The 25,592-nt window shown below is 43.3% G+C and overlaps 1 protein-coding gene across 1 annotated transcript in view; it reads left to right on the top strand.

Moving 5' to 3' along the window:
- LOC129168131 (pyruvate carboxylase, mitochondrial-like) overlaps positions 1–25,592 on the top strand; it is a 297,125-nt gene that overhangs the window by 237,105 nt on the left and 34,428 nt on the right. Inside the window, exons 13-18 of the mRNA XM_054753045.1 lie at positions 4,558–4,702; positions 4,798–4,887; positions 6,788–7,009; positions 19,404–19,560; positions 22,695–22,935; positions 23,172–23,339. Coding sequence (XP_054609020.1) covers positions 4,558–4,702; positions 4,798–4,887; positions 6,788–7,009; positions 19,404–19,560; positions 22,695–22,935; positions 23,172–23,339 — 1,023 coding nt within the window. The remainder of the gene's footprint in view (positions 1–4,557; positions 4,703–4,797; positions 4,888–6,787; positions 7,010–19,403; positions 19,561–22,694; positions 22,936–23,171; positions 23,340–25,592) is intronic.

Raw genomic sequence — 25,592 nt, 5'->3', positions numbered from 1 at the left:
TAAAATATTGAAGACCAATGTAATAATAAGTGCAAATATTTACAGTGAAAATGAGGAAAAGGTATGAATGATTAAATGCATGAAGTAAAAAAAAAAACAACATATGATTGGCCATTCATCTTTGAGGACTTAATTCAAAAAATCAACAATGGAAACCAACCCGATTGCAAGAACCAGCAGATACCACAAATTTGCCACCCCCCCTGCAGTGATCAAGCGGTAGTGAGGGAAGATTATATATGTGGAAGATGAGCAGAGGGAAAAAAAGGAAGGTGGGCAGGGAGGTTGCGTGGGGAAAACATTGTGGGCTGCGAAGAGAGCCCCATGCCAGTGCTTCCAGGAGAGGTATGGCTCGATCCTTCAGCGGTTCCCAGTCTGTAGGCCTGTTCCATTAGCTGGCAATCAAATGAAACCTGGCCTGGATAACAAGTCCAAAAGTTCCAATAAAACCATCATGCAATGTACATTAACTAGTTTGCTGGTAGCTATAAATAGTATGTCCAGTGTACAGACAATGCATAACTATATAGCACTCTTTGCACTATAAATAGATTGCATACAATTTACAATTTCTAAATAATATTCACCAGGAAATCAGACACAGGCACATGGCAATACTGTGTATTAAAGCCAGCAAAATTATCGAGTTCATTTTAATTTGTGTAATTCATTAACTTATTTATTATTGGCTAGGCCCAGTGCCCACTAGACATTTTTTTTCTGAACTAGAAATCTTGTCACATTTTAATCTGGCACCCCAATTAAATACCTTAGACACTTACAGCGAGTGAGCATCATAAATCAAATATACTTTAGAAGTCATAAATTCATTCTATGGCTTCAATTTTAAAAACCATTACTGTCATATATCTGTTATTTGTACCATTTGGTAGTAACAAGGGATAACTTTGTAACGCAAGCAGGCTAACCAATTACCTAACCTTTTTTCCTTGCCGCTTAGGTCGTGGTAGGAGGCTCCTACATGGAGCAACAACGTGCAGCACATACGCTATGAACAGGACAAGCTCAACTGCAGTAGAAAAAATAGTGCTAAAACTTTAAACCGGCTCTACTCACATCTGCTCTCCCCGTAACCAAGCTCACATTGAATCACACGGCATACTTAAAACATGCACAATTGGCCATTCAGTGTCGCATGACCACGTGGCATCACACCAACCTACTGTGACATTTTGGAGGCAGGATACCTCATGGGGAGAAAATAAAGAGGCTGAGACAGGCTAGCCTCCGGACTTGTTACCTGGGTTGCAGAGTGGAGATTTGATGCAATGAAATGTGATCAAATCGATATTTTATAGGTTACCTGTTTGTCCTCAGAGACAGCTATCTGCATGAGCAGCATACATTCTCATACTATTACTATCGGCTAGCCTATAAATGGAAGATTGGAGTCATATTGCAGCCAAAGCATTCATCAGAAGGTTTTTTTTTCTTTGAGTCCACATAGCTTGTAGCCCAAGGCTTGGCATGCTGTCGTCTTCTTTCTCTGTCCTAATAATACGCCATCGCCCAAAGAAATCCTCCCTTTGCTTGCCTGCTTCAAAAGCGGACACATTTTGTCTCACTTTCCTGTGTTTAGAGCTATTCATCTGTTTTCTTTTCAGTGACACTAATAGGTTCACCTAATGGGACAATTGCGTCTCATTGTGGCGTGTGTTGGCATGACCAGCTTGCACGCTTCCATGCCTCAGCACATTGATCACTGTGCTCTCTGGCACTCTCGCTTGCTTGCTAATGAACTGTGTTTTATTGTCGCTTTTTTGTATGTGTGCCGCATTTAGTGCACCTGCACCTGAGTGGTGGTGACAACAATTATCTCAAATCACCTCACGTGTGCCAGATAACTAGCCAAGATGTTACACTGCGTCCACCTCGTATCTGTTTCACGCTTTGCTGTGTGTGCTCAGTGTGTCTGAGGCTGATCTATTTCTCGAGAGGCTGTATAGACACTGAGGTGGATGTTGCGCTCGTGGGTTTAAAAGAGAGGCCCCTGTTGGAAGTCGCTGCGTGTACATCCTAATGCTGTATAACCAGACTGTAGTAATGGCTTAATGAGTACTTCAACACATGACGACATGTAAGGAACAATTTTTGCATGAAAATGATCCCTTTGGGTCTCAAATTTTATGTCAACAAAAGCGGTCGTGACTATGTGCACTCAACAAAAATATAAATGCAACGCTTTTGTTTTTGCTCCCATATGTCATGGGCTGAACTCAAAAGATCTAAAACTTTTTATATATTTACACAAAAGGCCTATCTCTCTCAAATACTGTTCACAAATCTGTCTAAACCTGTGATAGTGAGCATTCGTAATTCACCCACCTCACAGATGCTGATTACAGAGCATGATTGTTGCACAGGTGTGCCACAATAAAAGGCCACTTCAAAGTGTGCAGTTTTACTCTATTGGAGGGGAGCCGGGGGTGTCAGAAAATCATAGATAGATACTTTATTCATCTGTTTGTGTCAGTATTTGGTGTGACCACCGTATGCCTCACGCTGTGCAACACATCTCCTTCGCGTGGAGTTGATCAGGTTGTTGATTGTGGCCCAGCGGAATGTTGGTCCACTCCTCTTCAACAGCTGTGCAAAGTGTCTGGATAATGACAGGAGCTGGCTACATTTTGTTTTCATTTTAAACAAGTACGGGAGCCACTGAAAAAGGCGTACAAAGTTCACGGTTTTGATTTCAGAGCAAGCCTACACATGCTCGCTGCACTGTTATTTGTTGAATTTTGGTAACATTTAAAGAAGATGAAAACTTTGACAGCTGTGTAATGTTTTTCGGCTCCCGACTATTTTTTTTTTTTACTGGAAGAGGAGGCAAACTGGCTTTTGATGCTAAAGGTTGCCGACCCCTGCCGTACACGCTGTCAGCCATCTGCCCTCTACAGCAAAAACCGTGATTCATCCACGAAGAGAACACCTCTCAGAAGTGCTACACGCCATCGGATGTGAGCATTTGACCACTCAAGTCAAATTGAGACCCCAATGAAGACGTCGAGCATGCAGATGAGCTTCCCTGAGACATTTTCTGACAGTTTGTGCAGAAATTCTTTGGTTATGCTAAGGGCTTGTTGCAGCAGTTGTCCGGGTGGCTGTCCTCAGACGAGCTCGGAGGTGAAGATGCTGGATGTGGAGGTTCTGGGTTGGTCTGGTTACACATGGTCTGTGGTTGTGAGGCCGGTTGGATGTTGGAGGCAGCTTATGGTGGAGAAATGAACATTCACTTCACTGGTAGCAACTCCAGTGGACATTCCTGCAGTCAGCATGCCTTTTGCACCCTCCCTCAACACTTGTGACATCTGTGTCATTGTGCTGTGTGATAAAACTGCACATTTTCAAATGGCCTTTTATTGTGGCCCTACAACAGCACACCTGTGCAATAATCATGCTGTCTAATCAGCATCTGGATATGCCACACCTGAGAAATGGATGGATTATTTAGGAAATCGGTCACTAGCACTGATTTAGACACATTTGTGTCCAATATTTGATAGAAACAGGCCTTTTGTGTACATCCGGTTTTAGATCTTTGTTCAGCTCATGAAATTTGGGAGCAAAAACAAAAGCGTTTATATATTTGTTGAGTGTATCCACCTTAGGACTTGATGAGTCGTTAGACATACAGTGGTGTGACTGCTTGCCGTCCGTCCTGATTTAGTATTTTTTGTCACACTTAAATGTTTCAGATCATCAAACAAATTTAAATATTAGTCAATGACAACACGACTGAACAAAAAATGCAGTTTTTCAATGAAACTTTTTATTATTAAGGGAGAAAAGTCCAAACCCACATGGCCCAGTGTGAAAAAGTGATTGCCCCCTAAGCCTAACATAAACGGGTTGGGCCACCCTTAGCAGCAACAACTGCAATCAAGCGTTTGCAATAACTTGTAATGAGTCTCTTACAGCGCTGTGGAGGAATGTTGGCCCACTCATCAATTGCTGTAATTCAGCCACATTGGAGGGTTTTCCAGCATGAGGCGCCTTATTTAAAGTCATGCCACAGCATCTCTTGCTGCTGTGTTTTGGATCATTGTCCTGCTGCGGAACCCAAGTTGGTTTCAGATTGAGGCCACGAACAGATGGCCACATAGGGCCATGTCGGTTAGAAATGTATTCCTCCCTTTATAATAAAAGGTTTCATTTAAAAACTGCATTTTGTGTTCAGTTGTGTTGTCATTGACTAATATTGAAATTTGTTTGATGATCTGAAACATGCAAAAAAATAAGAAATCAGGAAGGGCGCAAACACTTTTTCACACCGCTGTAGACGTGTTGGCAACATAAGCGAGACCTATTTTAGTGGTTTCCACTGTGTATTATTTCATATTTATTCATATGTATCTGTTTTTATTTGAGAATTGTACATATTGGATAGTTACCTGCTTGCAGTTTACAATTTTTTGTTTTGTTTAGCATTTTGTTCCCTAACTGGCCAAAATAACCCTGTACAAAGAAACCCTGTACCCTTCTAAGCTTTTTAAATTCAAATGTGCTCAGTGTGCCTTCCTTCCTCTCCACTCGCAGACCAACATCCCCTTCCTCCAGAATGTGTTCTCCAACCATCAGTTCCTCCATTCCACCGTGGACACGCAGTTCATCGATGAGAACCAGGAACTGTTCAATCTCAAGCCCACGCAGAACCGAGCCCAGAAGCTGCTGCACTATCTGGGTGAGGCCGCAGACCAGCCGTGTCATCCGTGTCATGTTAGTGTGCAGTACTTCGTAATGCTGCTTTAAAGCTGTCTGCTTTATTTTGACGTGCAGGTCATGTGATGGTCAATGGACCAACCACGCCTATCCCAGTGAAGGCCAAACCGTCCTCGATTGATCCTGTTATCCCTCCCGTCACCATGGGTACGTAACAGCACCTTCTTAACAATGAGTTTGCAAAATACATAATTAAATGTATTCAGCAAAGAGGCTGTGTTTCACCTCCCTTTAAGGCTCACTGTGCTAAAATGCTGAACACTTGTGCAACCTTAGGGCACTTTGTATAAAAGCTCCGTCTGAATGACAAATGTGGTGTCCAACAGCAGGATAGCTTTAGGCAGAAAAGCCTCCCTAAAAGGTTCCGTTTAGCGCTCACTGGGAATGTTTGCGGCTTGGGATGCTCCGCTGAGCGGTGAGTAAAGCAGCGAGAGGGTGCCAGTTCAATTTGTGACGCCCAAAGTTCTCAGCGAGTCCTGCAGGACGGACTTAACGACCGAGCCGGGCTCATCTTAAGTACATTTAGCCACGCAGAAGCTCAGGAGTCAGGCTCTTTGGCCTAAATGCACTTGCACAGTGCATCGTGGACTTTGGATCAATTAAATAGTTTCCTCTTCTGTCTCTGCTGTCGTTTTCACCATCAGTCTACCCTCTTTATCAGCAAGCTTTCCCATGCAGCAAATATGAATGTATAACAAAATAATGTGAATAATACACATCATGCATAGCTAATCGAATCTGACAACTAAAAAGCGTGCAGAGTGGAATGGAATGGAGCTGAATTGAATGGAATAATTGTGCATTTTATTGTGTGTCGTTCCCCCCACCACCCATCTCCTCAACTTGTCTACAAGCTCTCGCACATGAACACCCAAAAAGAACACACCCAGGTACACACTAACTGTATGGATGCAGGCACGCACTGAAAGCCTCCTAATGAGATTTGTAATGTGCATATATCCTTTCTTTCATTCATCTGAGGGATTGAGAGAGAGGAGAGAGGGATTAGGACAGTATTATCACACTCTGCGGAGGCAGAGAGTGGGGGGTGAGGAAGGAGAGAGCAGGATGATGGAAAGAGAACAAGAGAGAGTTTGGTCAGGTGTGCACTTTAATCCTCCCTGCATACACAGGCAATCATCGGCCAGGTGGGAAGACGAGGGTAGATGAACTGATCAGGCCGTGTGGAAAGCCTGTCCAGATTTCAAAGAATTCCCAGCAGCCGTGTAAAGCAGTCACACTTCGACGGCCCACTGCTGACCTTCGAATGAATGTTTGCACTTATCTCATAGAGGACAGACATACACACACCAAAAAAGTAAATCGTAATGAGTTATTAAAGTATATTCTTGGTGGAGGTAAGAAACGGGCATCATTAGAATACAACTAGTATAGTCGTCTCTTTGTGCGTAAACTGAATGCACACAGCACAAATGGATTTATAATGTGTGCTCTGGAGCCATTTCCAAGCTGTAAATGACATTTTATTGCTAGTTGTATTATTTATGCATAAGCCCATGCCATAATGCTCTCCTGCCTTGTAAATACACACCAGTTTGGGTGTGAGCACATAAATCATTGGTCTGATTTGTTTTTCATAAGTTTAAAGTGTCATTACTGCTGCGTCTCCTCCACACAGGATTTCATTTTATCAAGGGGGAGGTGCACGACGTAAAAGGTCAAGTGCAAGCGCAGCAAAAATAAAAAAGGAACCAAATGGACTGTGCAAAGACGAAAGTGAGAGGTGTGAGATGGAGGACAAGCCTGCAGGCAGATAGAAGCTCATTAACTGGACTAATTGATTGATGAATGTCCACACCGCAGCTGAGATTGATTGCCGTTCGGCTTCCAGTATTTGTAAGCTTGTGCTTGTGCTCGTGTTTAATTGCCTGGCAGAGGTTCTTGGTGCTTGCAACATGACTCTAAAATGTGTTCAGTGGGAGGAGACTATGTCAGTGGTGATGACGAGCTTCGTTCTTGCATAATCACACACCTCACAAATGAGCGAAAGAAAATATAGCATAAAATATCTGTATTTTATTCCCAGGAGAACCTCCAGTAGGATTCCGGGACGTCCTGCTGCATGATGGTCCCGAGGGCTTCGCCAAGGCGGTGCGCGCTCACCAAGGCCTTCTGCTTATGGACACCACCTTCAGGGATGCCCACCAGTCCCTCCTGGCCACCAGAGTGCGCACCCACGACTTGAAGCAAATCTCACCATTTGTCAGCCACAACTTCAGCAACCTCTTCAGCCTGGAGAACTGGGGAGGTATGGATATGCCTTTGACTCTTAGGAGACTTTGACCTTGTGGATGCAGAAAATGCAGGCACAGCAAAATAAGTGGTGTAGTATGATGACACAGCCGCACACTTTCTACTTTTTCAACTCGCATCGAAAGTACAGAATTGGTCAAGTCAGACCATATTTATGACCACTAATATTCACCGTGATTTAGTCTTTGTGTTGTCACGTTATTTCTCATTTGTAAGTGCTTTCGGCAGCCACGCATTAATAACGCATTAATGGTGGTAAGTAATTTATTAATTATTAATTACGTCAAATTTTGTGTAATTAACATATGCCAAAGCAAGCCTCTCTGTTATGATGGCAGACTGAATGACAGTGGAGCGTGCCCACGCAGTGTCTGACGCTCTTTTCTAACGTCATTGTGACCTGAGCACATCAACAGCACACGTGTCTAAGTCGTTCATCCTGGGAACGACACTTTTTCATTCTCCTTACAAGCACGCAAGATGCATTCAGGGACACTCCGAACATCACACAACGGCAGTTGTGTATGTGTGCAAATAAACATGAAGTGGATATTCCTACCACTCACTTCATAACTCTTAATTTGGATGTAGAGTTTGCCACATTTATGTATGCTGCAAAATTCACTGAAAACAAGTACATTTACGTGATGTCTTTGAACGCGACCCCTCATTCCTCATAATAACACGGTTTTAAGTGTGATTCAAATGTGTGTGTGTGTGTGTGTGTGTGTCTGTGTATATATATGTATACACACACACACACATATATATATGTGTATATATATGTATATATATATATATATATATATATATATATATATATGTGTGTGTGTGTATATATATGTATATATAAATATATACTGTATATATGTGTATATATATATATACTGTATATACTGTATATGTATATAATATATGTATATATGTATATCTGATCAAAATTTTAAGACCAGTTGAAAAATTGCTAGAATTTGCATTTTGCACATTTGGATCTGAATGAGGCCGCACGGTAGTCTAGTAGTTAGCATGTTGGCCAATACAGTAACAGTATGGAGATCGGGAAGACCTGGGTTCGATTCTCCCCTGGGCATTTCTGTGTGGAGTTTGCATGTTCTCCTCGTGCGTGTGTGGGTTTTCTCCGGGTACTCCGGTTTCCTCCCACATCCAAAAACATGCATGTTAGGTTAATTGGCGACTCTAAATTGTCCATAGGTATGAATGTGAGTGTGAATGGTTGTTTGTCTATAGTTGCCCTGCCATTGGCTGGCGACCAGTCCAGGATGTACCCCGCCTGTCACCCGAAGTCAGCTGGGATAGGCTCCAGCAAGCCCCCGCGACCCTAAAGAGGAGAAGCGGGATAGAAAATGGATGGATGGACCTGAATGAGGTTTTAAGTAGAGCTACAATATGCAAAAACAAGAAGGGGGAGTGAGACAAAAAACACTTTGAAAAAGTAATTTATTGAAAACAACAATTAAACTGAAATAGGCTGTTTATCAGCTGATCAAAAGTTTAAGACCTTAGCTCAAAAAATAACAAAAAACTCTCCAAACCAGAACAAAAAATGTTCTCAGTAGGACTCAGCAATGAGTAGCTCCATGCTTGATGCGAGTGTTTCCAGGAGGCTAGTGGGAACATTGCTCCAAGTGGTGAAGATGGCTTCACGAAGGGCATCAACTGTCTGGAACTGATGGCAATTTTTAGAAACCTCCCTTGCCATCCAACCCCAAATGTTCTCTATGGGATTTAAATGAGGGGAACATGCAGGATGATCCAAAAGAGTGATGTTATTCTCCCTGAAGAAGTCCTTGGTCAAGCGAGCATTGTGAACTGCAGCGTTGTCCTGTTGAAAAACCCAGCTGTTACCACACAGACGAGGGCCCTCAGTCATGAGGGATGCCCGCTGCAACATCTGCACGTAAGCATCCGCCGTTTGACGACCCTGCACCACCTGAAGCTCCAGTGTTCCACTGAATGAAAAAGCACCCCAGATCATGATGGACCCCCCTCCACTGTGCCGGGTAGAAAACATCTCAGGTGGGAACTCCTTGTCATGTTATTTGTTGTTTTCAATAAATTATTTTTTCAAAGTGTTTTTGTCTCACTCCCCCTTCTTGTTTTTGCATATTGTAGCTCTACTTAAAACCTCATTAAGATCCAAATATGCAAAATGCAAATTCTAGCAATTTTTCAACTAGTCTTAAGATTTTGATCAGGAGTGTATATATGCGGCGAGGCGTACGGGGGCGTTCAGTGGACAACATGCGTGCCTGTTGGTCTCTCTCCAGGAGGTGAGGGCACTGATGTGACAATACATTAATGTTCTCGCGATCGACCAGCAAATTCCTAAAGATCGATGGTAGCTCACGATCGACGGATTGGTGACCCCTGCTCTAAGCAGTTAGAATGACGGAAGTCAAACAATAAATGACATCTGCCTCATGCCAATATTACCAAGAGTTTCAGGAGGCCCACTGATGCAGTGGAAGTTGTAAATAACGGATGAGAGCCACGACTGCAGGATACAAGTTTATTCACATACATCTATGTTTTACCTGGATGTCAAGCTCTTTTTTAGCAAAAGTCAAGAGACCTTCTCACACAAAACACTTCCGGACATCAGAAATAGCTTACACCAACATTGGGGCAGCTAAGTATATGTGTGCTAATATGGTAGCTCTAATGTCATAGCTAAGACAAACCTTTTACAAGTTGCTTGATATTCTGCACGCAGGTAAGTGCATGTTTAAGTGCCTACAGCATCACACACACAAACACATAAACAACAGCATGTGGTTTTTCATGAGCTTTTTAAAAGTGAACATCTTTTGTGAAACTCCTATGAAAATAGATCTGTGAGAAATTCATAGTAAAGTTCATATCATTATTATATGATGATGATTAACAGAAATATTGTGGGAGTTCAGACATTTCATCCAAAAAGAACTCTGGTTAGCGGCCTTATTTAAACCATGCAAACTTTTATGACCCTGCCTCTCGATCGATCATCGTTAGGAACCGGAAACAAAACGAGGAATTGGAACCCATCCATCCATTTTCTATCCTGCGTCTCCTTTTTAGAGTCACGGGGGCATGCTGGAGCCTATGCCAGCTGACTTCGGGCGACAGTCAGCGTACACACTGGACTGGTTGCCAGCCAATGGCAGGACACATATAGACAAGATTCAAGATTCAAGAGAGTTTTATTGTCATGTGCATGGTAAAACAGCAGTTATACCATGCAATGAAAATCTTATTCTGTTCATTCTCCCAAGAAAAGAAAGAAAACACAAGAAAGAATAAGAACATAAACATAAACATATATACCAATAAATTAAGCAGCAACAAAAAGAAGAGACATTCATACAAATAAATATACAAATAAATAAGTAATAAATAAATAAAGTGTTATGAGTGTGTGCGTGTGTTGCATGCGGCATGTGTGAGTGCTTCGTTAAGAAGCCTGATGGCCTGTGGGTAAAAGCTGTTTGCCAGCCTTGTGGTCCTGGACTTCAAACTCCTGTAGCGTCTGCCTGACGGTAGGAGTGTGAATAATGAGTGTTGTGGATGTGTGCTGTCCTTGATGAGGTTGTGTGTTCTGCGTAGGACTCTAGTTTTATAAATGTCTTGCAGTGAGGGGAGGGCTGCCCCAACAATGTTCTGTGAGGTCTTGATCACCCGCTGGAGTGCCTTCCTATCGCGTGTTGTACAGTTACCGTACCAAACAGTGATGGAGGCGGTAAGGACACTTTCGATAGTGCATCTGTAGAAGCAACTCAGGATTGTGGTGGACATGCCAAATTTCCTCAGTCTTCTCAGGAAGTACAGTCTCCTTTGGGACTTCTTCATAATTTGTTGGGTGTTGTGAGACCAGGTGAGGTCCTCGCTGATGTGTGTGCCAAGGAACTTGAAGGTTTTCACCCTCTCCACCTCAGTCTCATCAATAAACAGGGGTTTATGCGGCTCCTTTTCCCTTGTTCTTGGGTCGATGATCATCTCTTTAGTCTTATCTGTATTGAGAAGGAGATTGTTATCACGACACCAAGCTATGAGGTCCGCCACCTCTCTTCTGTATGATGTTTCAACACCACCAGTGATCAGTCCGATGACTGTAGTGTCATCCGCAAATTTAATGATGCTGGTGTTGTTCTGGGAGGCCACGCAATCGTAGGTGAAGAGCGTGTAGAGGAGCGGACTCAGCACACACCCCTGTGGGGTCCCAGTGCTCACAATTCTTGAGCTGGATGTGCGGTTGTGGACTCTGACTGACTGGGGTCTGCCTGTGAGAAAGTTAAACACCCAGTTACAGACGGAGGGAGACAGGCCAAGTGTGAGGAGCTTTTCTGTGAGTTTGTGGGGGCTGACTGTATTAAAAGCAGAGCTATAGTCTATAAATAGCATTCTGACATACAGTATGTGTCCTGGCCCTGTAGGTGAGAAAGGGCTGTGTGGATGGCAGTGTTGACTGCATCATCCGTGGACCGGTTCTGGCGATATGCAAACTGTAGAGGGTCCACAGTTGCCGCCGGGATGCTCTTTTTGATGTGGGTCATGACTAATCTTTCAAAGCACTTCATTAAAATAGGAGTGAGTGCTATAGGGCGATAGTCATTCAAGCAGGTCACGTTGCTCTTCTTGGGTACGGGCACTATGGTGGTGGACTTAAAGCAGGTCGGTACAGATGCTTGTGCAAGCGACAGGTTAAATATGTCAGCAAGCACATCAGCTAGCTCTGATGAGCAAACCCGAAGTGCACGTCCTGAGATGTTGTCTGGCCCTGCTGCTTTTCGTGGGTTTGTTTTGTTTAGAACCCTGCGCACATCAGCTGATGTCACCATGAGAGGTGAGTCCTGTGTGCTCCCCAGGTTCAGCCACCCTCTGTGCTCATCCGGAGTTTGGGTGTCAAAGCGGGCATAGAACTCGTTCAGCTCATCAGGAAGTGTGGTATGGCTGGACGTGGCTACGCTACTCCGCTGTCGATAGTCTGTGATGTGCTGGAGCCCCGCCCACATGCGCTGAGGGTCTGAGGTGGAATAGTAGCCCTCCAGCTTCTGTCTGTACTGTCTTTTGGCCTCTCGTAGGGACCTTCTCAGGTCATATCTGGCCTTTTTGTAGTCATCAGCGGTGCCCATGACAAATGCAGTCGAACGAGCACGTAGCTTAGCCCTTACATCACAGTTCATCCACTGTTTTTGGTTAGGGTATTTTCTGTAATACTTGGTGGTGGTAACAGTCTCTATGCATGTGCTAATGTAGCCAGTAACAGCAGAAGCGTATTCATCCAAATCAACAGTACAATCTTCCCTCCCCGCTGCAGTTTTAAACACATCCCAGTTTGTGCAGCCAAAGCAGTCCTGAAGTACTTGATCAGTTTCTTCATTCCACACTTTGACTGCTGTACGTACAGGGGGAGCTTTTTTAAGAAGTTGTCTGTATGTTGGATAAAGGAATATAGAGATGTGGTCAGCCTTTCCAAAGTGGGGTCTTGGAACAGCCTTCAAAGCACCTTTCATGTTGCAGTAGACTTGGTCCAGGATGTTATTTTCCCTTGTCGGAAAGCTCACATGCTGGTAATATTTGGGGAGGACAGTCCTGAGGCTACAGTGGTTGAAATCGGCAGATATAATGAATACAGCGTCTGGGTGTTTGGTCTCGTGTTTATCAATGATGTCATGCAGGAGGCCGAGTGCGTTAGCGGTGTTAGCTCGTGGTGGGATGTAAACAGCAGTTAAATACACAGCGCTAAACTCACGAGGTAAATAAAAAAGTCTGCATTTCACCATCAGCAGCTCAATGTCCTGCGAGCAGTGCTTTTCCATCGTCTGTACGTCTGTGCACCAACGTTTGTTTACGTAAACACAGACGCCGCCACCTCTGTTTACCAGACACTAAAGTCCGATCTCCCCGGTAAGCAGCAAATGTTTCCAACTGGATCGCCGAGTCCGGTATATCCTCCGTCAGCCAGGTTTCTGTGAAGGTGAGCACACAGCATTCCCTGATCTCACGTTGAGCTGTAATCCTTGCTCTTAGTTTGTCCATCTTTTTTTCGAGGGAGCGGACGTTGGCTAGCAGCAGGCTTGGTAGCGGTGGCCTAGTCGCTCTAGCTTTTAGCCTAGCATGCAGGCCGGCCCGTTTGACTCGTTTACGCCTCGGATGCTTTGCTCGCCGGGTATTCAGCTCACCCGGCCCGCAGGCTGCTGCGTTCTCCCGGCGCAGCAGAAAGGCAAAGTCTGAGGGGCTAAATGAGAGTTCATGGTGAACCCTGCCGATGTTCAAAAGTGTCTCTCTGTTGTAATGTACTGCGTGAGTGTGTTGAATGTCCCAAATGAACAATAATATAGCAAAAAATAGAAAAAAGCGGGAGAGTGTCACAGAGACGTCTGCCACGGAGGGCGCCATCTTTGATCTTTGACAAACAACCATTCACACTCACATTCATACCTATGGACAATTTAGAGTCTCCAGTTAACCTAACATGCATGTTTTTGGAATGTGGGAGGAAACCGGAGTACCCGGAGAAAACCCACGCACGCACGGGGAGAACATGCAAACTCCACACAGAAATGCCCAAGGGAGAATCGAACCCAGGTCTTCTCGATCTCCAGACTGTTACTGTGTTGGCCAACATGCTAACCACTAGACCACGGTGAGGCCCGTATTGGAACCCAAATGGTTCAAATTCAGACGATGCCCAACACTATTTAGAAGAAGGGTTTGTTACATGTTTTCCACTAAACCAAAATATAAATGTTCCCTACCTTGGATTTGAGTATTTTTGTAAATTTTCTGCCCAATGTGTTAATTCCATCCATCCATGAAAATGTGTTTTTTATTTTTTTAAATGTTGTCCATCATTAACAATCCTTTTGTGCACCCTAAAGGGAGAAAAACAGCTCAAAAACAGCTAGTATGTGGGAGCTAACAATGCACATAACGGGACACACCTATTTTAGCTGCAAAGGCCTGAAAAAAATCCTCCAAAAAACACCAACAATGTTCTATTTAAATGACTGACCTGTATATAAACCAAGCTACAGGGGCATTGTTATTGTAGCAGCTAACACAAATGACTATTTTTCTGGCGTAGTTGTGCAGTGCCTCACGCCACTACCAAGCTTTGTTCAAAACAATGCGACAGCACACCAATCTATACTGGCTAGGAAACAAGAACAAGCATATGAACGACTGCAAATAGAGAACCAAATTATCTGTAAAGTATTCCATGGACACTTGTCCGTCTGGTCCAGCTGGTCTTAGGTGTCTTTTCCAGTTTATTTTGGGTAAGGCAACACTGTATGCCACACTCCATTTCTCTCTGCTTGGCTTGACAAGCTCCGCATTTACACCACCAAGTCATGCCTGTGTAATGACTTGACCCCCATTTGCTACCTTCAAGGTTTCACTCTCTCTTCTTGAGGGCTCAGCTACTAAAACTTGTAGCTCATTCTCTGTATTTTCAGAGAATATTCATTTGTCCAAAAGTAGTCGGCGGCGACGGCTCGCACGAAGTCTGCCATGATTAGTAGTAACAAACTGCCGCAAACAAGCGCTTGGCACACTGCTATTGTTGATGGAAGTAGCACTTGATGTGAAATCAATGCGGCCAGGAAAGAAGTTCCGATAATATTTAAAATGATCAAAATACTGTAAGTATTGCATGTTATCATGAATGCACCTGTTAGTGCATGGTCACAGCATGTATATAACTCCATAAAACGTTGTTGGAGGTTTTTTTAGAGGGCTTTACCGGTATAGTCTAAATAGGTGTGTCCGTTGTTAGCTCCCTCATGCTAACTGTTTTTCTCGTCAGAACGCATAGAAAAGTCAAAGACGTGTGCTCATGTTACAGATAAGGGTTGTGGATGATGGGCAAAACTCCAAAAAAAAAAGTGCAGTTTCCCTTTTAAAGTGAGGTATATAGTAGCTGAACACAGAGGTACATAAAAATCCCAACTAAAAATATAAAAAATATATCAAGCACATTGGAACATACACTACATGGGTAATGGTTTCTATTAGCTAGCTTCAGTTTCAACCTGAATTTCCATTTTTTGTGTGATATTTGCAAATATTCTGCAATAACCAAATTTAATGTGATGGAGTGTTAAAATATGCTGGTGCATTCTCTGGAGATGTACATTTTTCTAAACTAGAACGCCATTATTTGTCATTATTATTTCAATACTTAAAAAGGCAGACATTCCCTTTTGACGACTGCTTTTTGCAGCATTTGCATAATGCATGCATGTGTTTGTATACTTGATTTGTATATTTGGTCGCAAATGTCTCTACAAAGACATCATATTTTTGTACACATGACAAAAATGGCTCTTCAATTTTAAATGACGCCATGAAAACAATCTCTAAGAGTTTAGCAAGCCATCTGTTAGCATTCTCCTAAACCCTTTGCAACACTTGTATTTTACTGCAGGAAGCTTTTATGGATTTGTTGGAGGGGAAAAAGGCCCCAAAGATGGAAAGCAGGTCATTGTAATTCTTGTAACACCAGAAACTGTGGTTTAGATCTCAAAAGATGATGAGATGCAGAAAAATGGCTTGAGGTGCTTTGGGCTGATGAGACAGTGAGCTCACTGTGCTTGTATATACTGTACATATTTTTATAGATATGTACAGTTCATTCATGTCAGTCAGTGGCGAGGTGAATGTGTGACTAATGGCCATTGTTATCCTGTGACATGTTGTCTTGCCATGCCAAGGTCTGAGATAGGGAATATTGCTATCACATGTTTCAGCTGCTTTGAAGCAGAATGAATCATTGAGCAGATTAAGCCGTGAAAGCCCTTTGAGGATTAGTCCCTTCCTGATATAGCATTCCTCACCAAGCCGTAGAGGATACAGTACATTTCAATTGGGTCACATAACGTATGTCTGCGGTCCACAACTTTTATCAGTGCAGCTCAAAGCCTGGCTACATTCAAGTATCATCATTTCCTACATACTCTTATCAGTTACAGCGTGTGCTATGAGAATTTGAGGACAACCGTTTCGAGAAATGGCTCTCACTTTACGTGATCTAGAGGCCATTCCAGCCAATCAGAATCCCGAAGAAAGCAGAATAAAAAAGCATGTGAAGGTGGCAGTAAGTAAATCCACATTTGTTTACACAACAGTAGATATATTCTACGAATCTTAGAATAATAATGTGGGTTTTCATGCCAAATTTCAGGGACCGCTGCTCACTCGTCTTGTATCTGGCAGTGTCTGCAGAGATCTGTCAGTGTCAATCACTGCCAGTCAAACAGCCTACATGGTGTGGCTGATTCTTTAGTGTGTGTTACAGTATGTCAGATGCTCAATGAACTGCTTTGTCAACAAGAGGAGGCAGCTCTGACTTCCTAAACTAATGGCACACCAGCCGACACTGTAAATGTTGAAAAACTAATGTATACATGAATGTAGTAAGAATGTATTAGTAATTACTCATCACAACACAATATCAGTGAACGTTATTATTGTGTTGAGGTTGAATATTTCTCTTTTTTTGCTTTGCTGTGCATCCACGGGTGTGTTTTGATGAGTCTGGCTGCCGGAAAACATTCTTGGCATGACATCACAGCTAAGATGGCGGGTAACTCGGGAAACTCGGAAGGGGGCGTTTGATAATCACAACCTTATTTCACCCGCATTTTATACTTGTTTACTTCCAGGTGAGAGTAGTATGACAAAAATGTTGTATTAAGTCAATACTTCTACAAAGTAAAGTATTTAATGGTGACATGTTGTTTCCTACTGCACCCTGTAGAAGTGCGGAACAGAGTATTTGTGGGATTTCAAAATGCCTTCCCCAACGTGTTCCCACAGGCTTATATACATTTTTCTGAGACAGTGGTGTCCAAAGTGCGGCTCGGGGGGCCATTTTCAGCCTGCAGTTTGTTCTATTCAATGGTCTATGGCATATTGTAAAAATAAAACTAATTTATTATTAATGAGATATATTGGAAATTTCGGGGAAATTGTTGGCCGCGGCCAGCACGTAGAGGAAGTAGGGTATCAGAGGGGTTGCCGGTTTGTCGTACTTGTGGAGCAAGTGATTTGTGACACCCGCGTGCTTAGCAGTCGCCCTCCGTTCATCGCTTTTAGATCGTGAGTGCGGTGTGCGACTCATGCGTGCTGGGTGCTCTTCATGTAAGGCTGTTTCACTCACTGGGCGCGTACGTGTGTGGGCATCGTACAGGGCTTGTGCAGCCCACTCACTTTGATTGCAAAATGGGCGTACTGGCTTTTCACAGCACCTACGGCTTGCGTGACCAACAGAACCAGAGTGTACAGCGGGAAGAGCCGCCCGCCGTGGCCTGTAAGGCGCATTAATGTCGGATATGCTTTGTGAGCAGCAGCCGTGCGCCCACGGAGGTCACGAGAACCAGAGTGTTGGCCAGGAGAAGCCACCCGCCATGGCCGGGCAAGGCACATTAATGTCGGATACGCTATGTGAACGGCTGGGAGAACCCGAGTATATTGCTAGAGGCGTCGCCCGCCGTGGGAGGAGCCGCTGCCGTGGCCGGGCAATGAACTTTTAGCCTTGCGACACACGCAAGGGTCACGCACTCCTCCTCTGCCTTGCCCTTGCAACCTGGCTGCGTGAAAGGTTTTTCTGCCTGCACGCAGAAATGATTATGACAATTTGCTGTCCAATGTATTTCATAATGGTGAATTTATTAATTAGTTGTAATTTTACTTGTATAAAATTATTTAAATTACTATTCTGTTCAACTTGAACGTCACAAAATTCCGTAAAAATAGAAAGTTATGTTTTCTTTTTTAAGAGTACCGGTTCAGGCATTGTTTAAACACCAGTACCATTTCAAAAGTACCGATTTAGCACCGGTGTTGGATAAAATGGAACAATACAAATCCCTTCTCATGTAATGTTCATTAATCCATTTAATTTGTGTTTTCTAATTATTTTTTGCATTATTTTCTGCACGCAAAACTATAATTATACCCTACAAAATGTATTTTTTGTTCATATTTTTGGGTGCCTGGAACTGGTTAATGGGATTTACATTCTTTCCTGTGAGAAAAATTACCTCGGTTTACGTACGCTTCAGCTTTCGTCTGACGTTTTGGAACAGATTAATGACAAAAACCAACCTTTTCAAGTAATTGCACTCTTTGGATGATTTTTTAGTAGCCATTATGAGCCAATAAGTCCATTGATGCCGGCGGTCTTACTAGCGTTCAAAATTAGCATCCACCTCAGCTCCTTTGGACTGAAGCGGGGGATTATTAATAATGCGTCTTCTGTTCAACACACATATCATTTTCAATTCTTTATTAGCACAAATTAGGCTGTTTTTGTGTCAAAATAGGCTATGTATAATAAAAACAAAGACATTCTTTGTAAAAAGTGTATGCTCAGCAGCAGCCGTGGGCACCCCCCACCTAGTCAGAATGGTACAATCTTGATCGCATGACAATTTTGTATGATTCGACACTAAGACATTCGAATCAGACTCCTCCGAATTGAATTGTCGAATAGTCAACTATTCTATGACACTCTATAGCATACATTGACCTACACAGGATTGGTTTGAGCATCTTTAATGCACAAAATGTATCAAAGTAAACACAGCAAAATCATGCAGGTTTTCCAGTGCACAGTGTATTGAGTTTTTGAATTTAAAATGGTGAGTGGGTAAATGCAAATGTGTACTTTAGTCACATAGAATGGCAGCAGAAACATCCAGAATGTTATTTTAATGACTCACATTCTTCGGCACACGAGGGTTCATCTTTCTGTGGTAGCCTCTGCATAACTCATCTGCCTATTTGCCTTATTTTTTTCTTCACTGCAGCGCCGAGCGGCCAGACTATTTGCAGGACCGGCCTCGAGTCCTCATTCCCATGATCCAATTAAGCCAAGTGAAGTCTGCAGTCAAAGATGAACTCCCTGGCTCAGCACCATCGGCTATCAAAGCCGTAGTAGTAGCTGACATCAGCCCAAATCCAAGTTAGGCGGCCGAGTAAACAATTGATAAAGAGGATGCTTCTTCCGGGGCATTCCTGTTCTTCCCAGAGCAGGGTCTCATATTGGCTCCATTTCCAGATGCACGCTGCAAATGAAATTTAATGGTGACAGTCTTGGATCAGCACTAAACCACTGGAGGCTTTAATATTGCTGATATGATAAATGGCTATGAGAGTCGCTAATCCACGAAGGGAAATGAGAGATTGCTATCTACTTTTTTTTAATTCCCTCTCTACCTCGTCTCTTCCGCAAGAATATTTCTTATGAATGGCATTTAAATGAAAGTGCTGGAATGAAAAATGAATGAATGTGTAAATAACTAATGTGTCATGTGAGTCTTGTAGATGACATTTGACGTGGCAGCGTGTTTTTGTTTGTCTGTGTGTGTGTGTGCGTGCAGGTGCCACCTTCGACGTGGCCATGAGGTTCCTGTCCGAGTGTCCCTGGAAGAGACTCCAGGAGCTGAGGGCTTTGATCCCAAACGTTCCATTCCAGATGTTACTGAGGGGAGCCAACGCCGTGGGCTACACCAACTACCCTGACAATGCCGTCTTTAAGTGAGTCGCTTGACACAGCATCCTGCTATTGCGTGGTTGCAACCACATGGCCTAGAGGCAGTCCGCGTCACTTCCGGTCATCGGATGGGGGGCAAACATTGAGTATGGACACACTTAGTATCGTCTTACAATGTTTAGCAGATTAATGTGTATAACCTTGAAATGAATGTAGTTTAAACTATTGTGCGAGTGTGCATGGTGTGTTGCATAAAGGCATGAAGTAGTTGAAAACAAGGTGATGAAACAGCAGTGATACCTTATCTTCTGCGTTAGACATCATGAATGTAGCAGGTGAAAATAATGCTTCTAACATTTGCCTTCTTACACCAAGTCAATCTGTATGAATACATATCTGTATACACTCCTGATCACCAGTTGGAAAATTGCTAGAATTTGCATTTTGCACATTTGGATCTTAATGAGGTTTTAAGTAGAGCTACAATATGCAAAAGCAAGAAGGGGGAGTGAGACAAAAACCACCTTGAACAAGTAATTTATTGAAAACAACAATTAAAGTGAAATAGGCTGTTGAAAAGTTGAAGTTAATGTGTCATCAATGTAACAATGTAACATAACACCTAGTGACCAGAATACCACATACATGTATGACGTGTCTTTCAATTATTTTTTTTACTAATTATAGGCCATAGTCAACCACGAAAGAACAATCATTTATTAATTAATACATTTTTGAAAAAGCACAATAGAGCAAGGGAGCGATGTTCGAACCGCGATGTAGCGAGGGACGACTGTATTTTTCACCAATATTAGTGTCAGAGGTGCCGCAATGGTGGTTTGAAAGTGTATTGTCCAAAATCTAGCCTTGATGCTGGAATTTACACAGTTTAAAAGTGTTTGTTTTTAGTAAGCCCTGCTGGGAATGTGCCATTGTGTGTGTCTGTAGCTTTTATTGCTAATGAGCTGTGTTTGTCCACGCCTGTCTCAGACAGAGTGTGTGGCTTCAAGAAGTGCTATTGTGCATCACTTCTTACTAGAGTTACGATACAGCTTTTTCACTTCCGCTACGATCCCGATATTGCAGCTTTGAAAATCGTCTGATACCAATATTGATCCGATATCAGGACAGATTAGACATACTTTTATTCAAGATGCAACAGTAGAAACCCCGTGGTAAAACAGAGCATTGATATTCTTACTTTGCGATTTACCTGCAATTAGATAAGTGTTTTGTCGAATGGAATGTTAGCAGAGGTAGTGAAACAGACCCTAACACACACACACCGGCCAACGCACATCTGGTATCCATGCATTCACTTCTTTATGCATCTGGTATATAGTTACGTGACAATAGGCATAATGTAGCGAGGCTCGGGTTGCTCGATGAACCCCGACATTACTCACCTCCGACAGGGGCGGGCTCCTTTCTGTTCTTGCCAATGACTGTTTGCCATGTGCAGATCTTTTAAACAGGATTGGATGATTGAGAGATCCGTGGTCTTGAAAAAATCCTCAGGCCATTTTTTTGTGATGCTGCTCAGATGCGCAAAGAATTTGGTCACATTAAACTTCCCTAGTTCGGTGCCACAAAGAGGAACTTGTGCATGTCAAGTTTTGCACTCAGCTGCAACGTCTTTTTCAGACTTCAACACAGCCGACATCAGTCCTACTCTTTGCTAGCACGCGCTGTTGTTATGACCACATGGGCTCCGCATGTGGAGTAGAAGTGCTGGCACGGACTCTGGTATGGACTGCTTGTATCGGAGTGCCAACATTGGAGATTTTAGATGCAGTCCAATATAATTCGATACTCGTTTTTTTGCTGGTATCAGACCGATATCTGATGTCAACAGCCCTACGTTTTACATCTACACTGTAACTCTGTACTTGTCCAACGAAGTAGAGTCCATATATCACATACAACAACGTAACAGTAAGGAGTGAGGCAGGAGGACACAAATGTTAGCAACACTAGCAAAGTTACAGTATGTGCACTGCAGTCACATTTTAACAGCAACAAGAAAAACAAAGTGAACTCAAACTTACAGAGGTACCTAATAAACTGGTTGCGGAGTGCACATGCAACAGGAAGTATAAGTCGGTTTGATGCTTAAATTGCTACACACACACTCACTCAAACCACATGACACACATTTAGAGCAGTGTAACGCCATAAATAATAAATGGGGCGCATGCTTGAAGCACTTTTGCAAATAGATTGATTCGTCACCTCGATGATGTCGATGACTCATGCATCCCCCCACACACACAATCACAGTCACAAAGGTGTGCAGATAAATTAGTAGTGGCTTCATGACTAATGCAGCAGCACACACACACACACACACACACACACACACACACACACCCTGTCCCCTGTGATGTTTTTGTGGCTTCTCCTCCCCCTCCAATAAGATTATTTATCCTCGCTCTTATAGCTCATTTTTATGCTTCCATTCATCTCTCTCTCTCTCTCTTTATGCTGCCATTGAAAATGTGCACCATTACGATTAATGTCTTTGATCCATTTGCCTCCATCCTCCTCTTCACGCTGTCACTCTGGCCACATTTTTTTTTTTTTTTTTTTTTTTAGTGCTGCGAGTGAAATGGCCCGGGGCGCCTTCACGGAGGCGATGGAATCAAAGTGTAATTTCATTGCGTCTAATTGATTTCAAGTGCGTTTCACTGGGTCACAGTGCTAGCTCACTTTCCTAACAAGGATCTTCCCGTCCCTTCAAAAGGAGAGGGAATTTTTGAACACCAACTTTGTGCTGCTGCTGCTGCTGCACATGAATAGTAATCCCCACAGCTTCCACTGCAAAATTGCACTGCCAGGCAGCAGCCTCCAAAACAGCGCTGGACGCACTGCCTGATAATCCTCTTGTGGCTCGGCGTTAAGTGTGTGTTTGTTTCACAAAACAATGGCCGTGGCTGTACAAATGTTGCCAGTTACACAGCAAACCTGATTAGAATAGCCAGGTACTATCATCATGGCACGGATTTCCTAGTCAGCCTTTTTGTGGATGGATTTGAACAGCTTATCCCAACTTGCATGTGCGCTGTTATCTGTAAATGACGACGACTAATTCGTTGTCGAGCGACACATCTTTTTGTTGCGTTGCTGTAAATCCACACAGCTTCAGTGTGTGTGTCTGTGCTGCACCAACTCTTGTCAGGTTCTGTGAGGTAGCGAAAGAGAATGGCATGGACATCTTCCGCGTGTTTGACTCCCTCAACTACCTGCCCAACATGCTGCTGGGCATGGAGGCCGCCGGATCAGCAGGGGGCGTCGTGGAGGCCGCCATCTCGTACACGGGCGATGTGTCGGACCCAATGAGGCAGAAGTACTCGCTGGGTTACTATCTGGAGCTGGCAGAGGAGCTGGTGAAAGCTGGAACTCACATCCTTTGTATCAAGGTGAGGAAATTAGAGATAAAGTTGGTCTGATATAAGTTGACCTCTAAATGATATTAAAGCTGAAAACAAAGCGGTAAAATAAACCTCAAGAGCTGTAATTGTAACATATAATAATAATAAAAATAAATATAACTCATATTTAATGGTTCTTAACATCTAATATGTACTTTTAAGTCTACGTGTTGAAATCCAGCCTGACCTTTCATTCCTTTTCATTCTAACTTTTCGGATTCCAGGACATGGCCGGCCTGCTCAAGCCCGAGGCCAGCAAGCTCCTGGTTGGGGCTCTGAGGGATCGCTTCCCCGAGGTGCCCATCCATGTGCACACGCACGACACAGCCGGTGCCGGCGTGGCCGCCATGCTGGCATGTGCCGAGGCAGGGGCGGATGTGGTGGATGTGGCGGTAAGTTCTCGGCTGTTTCAATGTGCGCACCGCCGTACTTACACTTCAATATGTACACTACTCACAAAAAGTTAGCGATATGCGGTGTAGTGAAATTTCAGGATGAACCTAAAATGCACTATAACCTTTACAGGTGAACCTAATTTGACCTTCTCTCAACTTTTAAATGCACATGTGCAACTGTTCATTGTTCTAGTACTTTTTGCACAATGTGCTGTTCTCTAACAAGGACAGCTGAGCTGCAGAACACGCCTCTCCATCATGCTGTTCACATTTGAACATTATGACACCAAGACAACACCTAGCAAGTGATCAAATGTTCACAAAGGGAAAAGGGGCCAATGAGCGTCACAGGATTGGTGATCCACTGATAATTGTGCGAGCTGATGTTTGGCATTTTGACACATGGTATCGGAAATAAACTCGGGAAATAAACTTGTGTGTACTGCAAAGAGTGGAGACCTGCCACTTCGGAGCTAGTTGTACATCGTTGCAGTAATTATTTAATATAATAAGATAGTAATGTGTTTTAATTTATCCTTTTTTTCTTGACTGAACTATGTGAGTTGGAACTGGACTATGTGAGTGCATTTGCATGCGTTAAAATTTCCCGACCATGCGTCATATTTTTTTGTATGGTATGCAATATAACAGCTGCCTTTGTGCAAGGGCTTCCTCTTCCTGTCATGTGTGTTTTTCCTTCCTCTCATGATGCACTTCTGCCACCTAGTGGCCGTTTTGATGGTATTAAAATTGCTCTGAAGTGTAATCCATTGGTGAGGAGGAGCATCATCACCTCCTTTTGCCTCTCTCGCAGAAAAAAAACATAAAGGACGTATAAATACGTTGTTGGGATCAGGCGTTTGGGTTTATAAAACCGTATATTGATGTCTTTGGTATTGAATGAGGTAAAAGCACTGCGCATTATAGCTTGCATACTGCACTGAACAAAATTCTCGGAAAAGTAGCTTCCAAAACATCACATAAATGCACAAAATGAATACAGATTCACCATTGGTAGGAACATGGAGTTTGTTTTCCAAAGAGGAGATGATCACATCATTTTAATGTGTGGGTAACACGTTAGCATCAGTGTGCTAGCATGAATTGACTTGACATCAAATAAAAAGGAACACTAGCACCCAACACACACATACCTGTAATAACATCATCAAAGCTCACCTTTATGCATACACACCCAGCACTATTTGGGAACAACAATGAGGTGAAAGAAGAACTGGAAAAATATAAAAGTCTATTTGTGGCAGCATCGGAGAAACTTCCGCTTTGTCTATGGTGCATTCAAGGAGCGCTGGAAATAAACGCTCTGCGAAACATTGAAACAAAACATAAATATATAAAAACTGGCCTTTCTAACAGTATATCATTTTTCCAATAAAATAATAGCTTGTATTTTCTAAATTGATATGCATTACATCAAATTTGATGTACTTATTTCCAAAACTAGTTTTAAAACGTGTCTTTTTTTTATCATTACTCCTGAAAGTTTTTTCCACGGCCCGGTTCGGCCCCGCCCACTGAACAGTCCCAGGGACTCCTGAAATAGAGGATAGCCTAGCGTATTTGTAGTAAACAGCAGAGCACTTGGTGTGTGTGTGTGTGTGTGTGTGTGTGTGTGTGTATATACAGGTATATATATATATGTATATATATATATATATATACACACACACACACAGTTACTACCCAAAGCTCATGACCATACGTCGTGGAGCTGTGGACCAACTCTACACTCTAGGCAGGGTCCTTGAGGGTGCATGGGAGTTTGCCCAACCAGTCTACATGTGTTTTGTGGACTTGGAGAAGGCATTCGACCGCGTTCCTCGAGGAATTCTGTGGGGAGTACTCCGGGAATATGGGGTATCGGACCACCTAATTCAGGCTGTTTGTTCCCTGCATGACCGATGTCAGAGTTTGGTTCGTATTGCCGGCAATAAGTCTGACCCGTTTCCAGTGTGGGTTGGACTCCGCCAGGGCTGCCCTTTGTCACCAATTCTATTCATTACTTTTATGGACAGAAATTTCAGCCAGGGTGTTGACGGGTTCCAGTTTGGTGGCTGAAGGATTGGGTCTCTGCTTTTTGCATATGATGTGGTCCTGCTGGCTTCATCGGGCCGTGACCTTCAACTCTCACTGGATCGGTTCTCAGCCGAGTGTGGAGCGGCCGGGATGAGAATCAGCACCTCCAAGTCCGAGGCCGTGGTTCTCACCCGGAAAAGGTTGAAGTGCCAC

This window comes from Dunckerocampus dactyliophorus, chromosome 15, assembly GCF_027744805.1.
Source record: "Dunckerocampus dactyliophorus isolate RoL2022-P2 chromosome 15, RoL_Ddac_1.1, whole genome shotgun sequence".
In the NCBI taxonomy this organism is placed as follows: domain Eukaryota; kingdom Metazoa; phylum Chordata; class Actinopteri; order Syngnathiformes; family Syngnathidae; genus Dunckerocampus; species Dunckerocampus dactyliophorus.
This window is presented reverse-complemented; position numbering and strand designations above follow the sequence as displayed.